Consider the following 3,496-nt stretch of genomic DNA (forward strand, 5'->3'; position numbering starts at 1 on the left):
GGTATGGGACATGGGACACGGGTGCATGGGGTCAGACTTGGGGCAGGGGGTGCAGAGTCACGCGTGTGCAATGTCACGTGATCAGGGTCACAAGAGTTCAGGGTCACACGTTCAGTGTCACATGTGTTCAGTGTCACACATGTTCAGGATCACATGTTCAGTGTCACACGTGTTCAGTGTCACACATGTTCAGGATCACATGTTCAGTGTCACACGTGTTCAGTGTCACACGTGTTCAGTGTCACGTGTGTTCAGTGTCACACATGTTCAGGATCACATGTTCAGTGTCACACATGTTCAGTGTCACACGTGTTCAGGATCACATGTTCAGTGTCACACGTGTTCAGTGTCACGTGCGTTCAGTGTCGCACATGTTCAGTGTCACACGTGTTCAGTGTCACACATGTTCAGTGTCACACATGTTCAGTGTCACACGTGTTCAGTGTCACACATGTTCAGTGTCACGCGTGTTCAGTGTCACTCGTGTTCAGTGTCACACGTGTTCAGTGTCACACGTGTTCAGTGTCACGCGTGTTCAGTGTCACACGTGTTCAGTGTCACGCGTGTTCAGTGTCACGTGTGTTCAGTGTCACACATGTTCAGGATCACACGTTCAGTGTCACGCGTGTTCAGTGTCACACATGTTCAGTGTCACACGTGTTCAGTGTCGCACGTGTTCAGTGTCACGCGTGTTCAGTGTCACGCGTGTTCAGGATCACATGTTCAGTGTCACACGTGTTCAGTGTCACGCATGTTCAGTGTCACGCGTGTTCAGTGTCACACATGTTCAGGATCACATGTTCAGTGTCACGCGTGTTCAGTGTCACGCGTGTTCAGTGTCACGCGTGTTCAGTGTCACACATGTTCAGTGTCACGCGTGTTCAGTGTCACACATGTTCAGGATCACATGTTCAGGATCACATGTTCAGTGTCACGCGTGTTCAGTGTCACACATGTTTAGGATCACATGTTCAGGATCACATGTTCAGTGTCACACGTGTTCAGTGTCACGCGTGTTCAGTCTGACGTGGCTCCCGCAGACATCAACGAGTGCTCCATGCAGGGGGTCTGCCCCCACGGCGACTGCCTCAACACCGCCGGCAGCTTCCGCTGCTCCTGCCCCACCGGGCACGCGCCGGGGCCCTCCCGCACCCACTGCCTGCGTATGTGGGGCTGGGGGAGCTCTATGGGGTCTGTGGGGCTGGGGGAGGTCTGTGGGGGGTCTATGGGGTCTGTGGGGCTGGGGGAGGTCTATGGGGTCTGTGGGGCTGGGGGAGCTCTATGGGGTCTGTGGGGCTGGGGGAGGTCTATGGGGGTTCTATGGGGTCTGTGGGGCTCCGGGAGCTCTATGGGGTCTGTGGGGCTGGGGGAGGTCTATGGGGGTTCTATGGGGTCTGTGGGGCTCCGGGAGCTCTATGGGGTCTGTGGGGCTGGGGGAGGTCTATGGGGGGTCTATGGGGTCTGTGGGGCTGGGGGAGCTCTATGGGGTCTGTGGGGCTGGGGGAGGTCTGTGGGGGGTTTATGGGGTCTGTGGGGCTGGGGGAGGTCTATGGGAGGTCTATGGGGGGTCTATGGGGCTCTGTGGGCTCTGTGGGCTCTATGGGGCTCTATGGTCTCTAAGGTTCTCTATGGGTCTCTATGGTCTCTAAGGGTCTCTATGGGCTCTAAGGGTCTCTATGGGTCTCTATGGTCTCCATGGGTCTCTCCCTGCTCCCCATGGGTCTCTCCCTGCCCTCCATGTTTCTCTCCCCACGTCTCTCTCCCCATCGCTCTCTCCCCATCGCTCTCTCCCCATCGCTCTCTCCCCATTGATCTCTCCCCATCGCTCTCTCCCCATGGCTCTCTCCCCATCGCTCTCTCCCCACGTCTCTCTCCCCATCGCTCTCTCCCCATTGATCTCTCCCCACGTCTCTCTCCCCATCGCTCTCTCCCCATTGATCTCTCCCCATCGCTCTCTCCCCATTGATCTCTCCCCATCGCTCTCTCCCCATCGCTCTCTCCCCATCGCTCTCTCCCCATTGATCTCTCCCCATCGCTCTCTCCCCATGGCTCTCTCCCCATCGCTCTCTCCCCACGTCTCTCTCCCCACGGTTCTCCCCCCATCGCTCTCTCCCCATGGCTCTCTCCCCATCGCTCTCTCCCCATTCCTCTCTCCCCATCGCTCTCTCCCCATCGCTCTCTCCCCATCGCTCTCTCCCCATGGCTCTCTCCCCATCGCTCTCTCCCCATGGCTCTCTCCCCATGGCTCTCTCCCCATCGCTCTCTCCCCATCGCTCTCTCCCCATCGCTCTCTCCCCATCGCTCTCTCCCCACGTCTCTCTCCCCACGGTTCTCCCCCCATGCCGTGTCCTTGTCCCCCCCCTCCAGCGGAGCCCCCCGAGCAGCGCGGGCCGTGCTTCCGCCTCGTGCTGTCCCCGCAGCGGTGCCAGCACCCGCTGCCCACGCGGCTGTCCCGGCAGACCTGCTGCTGCAGCGTGGGCAAGGCCTGGGGGGGCCGCTGCGAGCGCTGCCCCGCCGACGGCACCGGTAACACCGGGGGGGGTCACATTGGGGGGGAGATGGGGGGGTCACATGGGGGGGGTCCCATTGGGGAGGGTCTCATGGGGGGGTCACATTGGGGAGGGTCACATTGGGGGGGAGATGGGGGGGGTCATATGGGGGGGTCCCATTGGGGAGGGGATAGGGGGGTCACATTGGGGAGGGTCCCATTGGGGAGGGGATGAGGGGGTCCCATTGGGGGGGTCACATTGGGGGGTCCCATTGGGAAGGGTCACATTGGGGGGGAGATGGGGGGGTCACATGGGGGGGGTCCCATTGGGGAGGGGATGGGGGGGTCACATTGGGGAGGGTCACATGGGGGGGTCACATTGGGGGGGAGATGGGGGGGTCACATGGGGGGGTCCCATTGTGGGGGGGGATGGGGGCGTCACATTGGGGAGGAGATGGGGGGGTCACATTGGGGGGGGTCCCATTGGGGAGGGTCACATGGGGGGGTCACATTGGGGGGGAGATGGGGGGGTCACATGGGGGGGGTCCCATTGGGAAGGGTCACATGGGGGGGTCACATTGGGGGGGAGATGGGGGGGTCACATGGGGGGGGTCCCATTGGGGAGGGTCACATGGGGGGGTCACATTGGGGGGGAGGTGGGGGGGTCACATGGGGGGGGTCCCATTGGGGGAGGGGATGGGGGGTCACATTGGGGAGGGGATGGGCGGTCCCATTGGGGGGGTCATATTTGGGGGTCCCATTGGGGAGGGGATGGGGGTGGGTCCCATTTGGGGATTCCATTGAGGAGGTCCCATTGGGGGGCCCCATTGGTGTTGGTATGGGGATATCCCATTGGGGGGGATCCCATTGCTGTGGGTATGGGGGGTCCTATTGCGGGGTCCCATTGGTGTGGCTCAAGGTGGGGGTCCCATTGAGGCAGGGTTGGGGTACCCATTGCAGACGGTGTGGGTGCCACTGGGTGAAGGGGTCCAGAACCAGGGTGGGGGT

General features: G+C 61.3%; 1 protein-coding gene across 1 annotated transcript; it reads left to right on the top strand.

The window, feature by feature from the left end:
• Positions 1-1,040: 1,040 nt before the first annotated feature.
• Positions 1,041-2,526, top strand: LOC130599152 (latent-transforming growth factor beta-binding protein 3-like; the record flags this gene model as incomplete). Its single annotated transcript, XM_057409396.1, has 2 exons — positions 1,041-1,163; positions 2,368-2,526. Coding segments are annotated over 2 exons (282 nt in total), but the record flags the coding sequence as incomplete, so codon positions are not given.
• Between the last annotated feature and the right edge of the window lie 970 nt (positions 2,527-3,496).

The sequence above is a fragment of the Pezoporus wallicus genome, unplaced genomic scaffold, assembly GCF_028554395.1.
Source record: "Pezoporus wallicus isolate ANWC-B61680 ecotype Strahan unplaced genomic scaffold, APGP_CSIRO_Pwel_v1 contig_14256, whole genome shotgun sequence".
NCBI classification, from domain to species: domain Eukaryota; kingdom Metazoa; phylum Chordata; class Aves; order Psittaciformes; family Psittacidae; genus Pezoporus; species Pezoporus wallicus.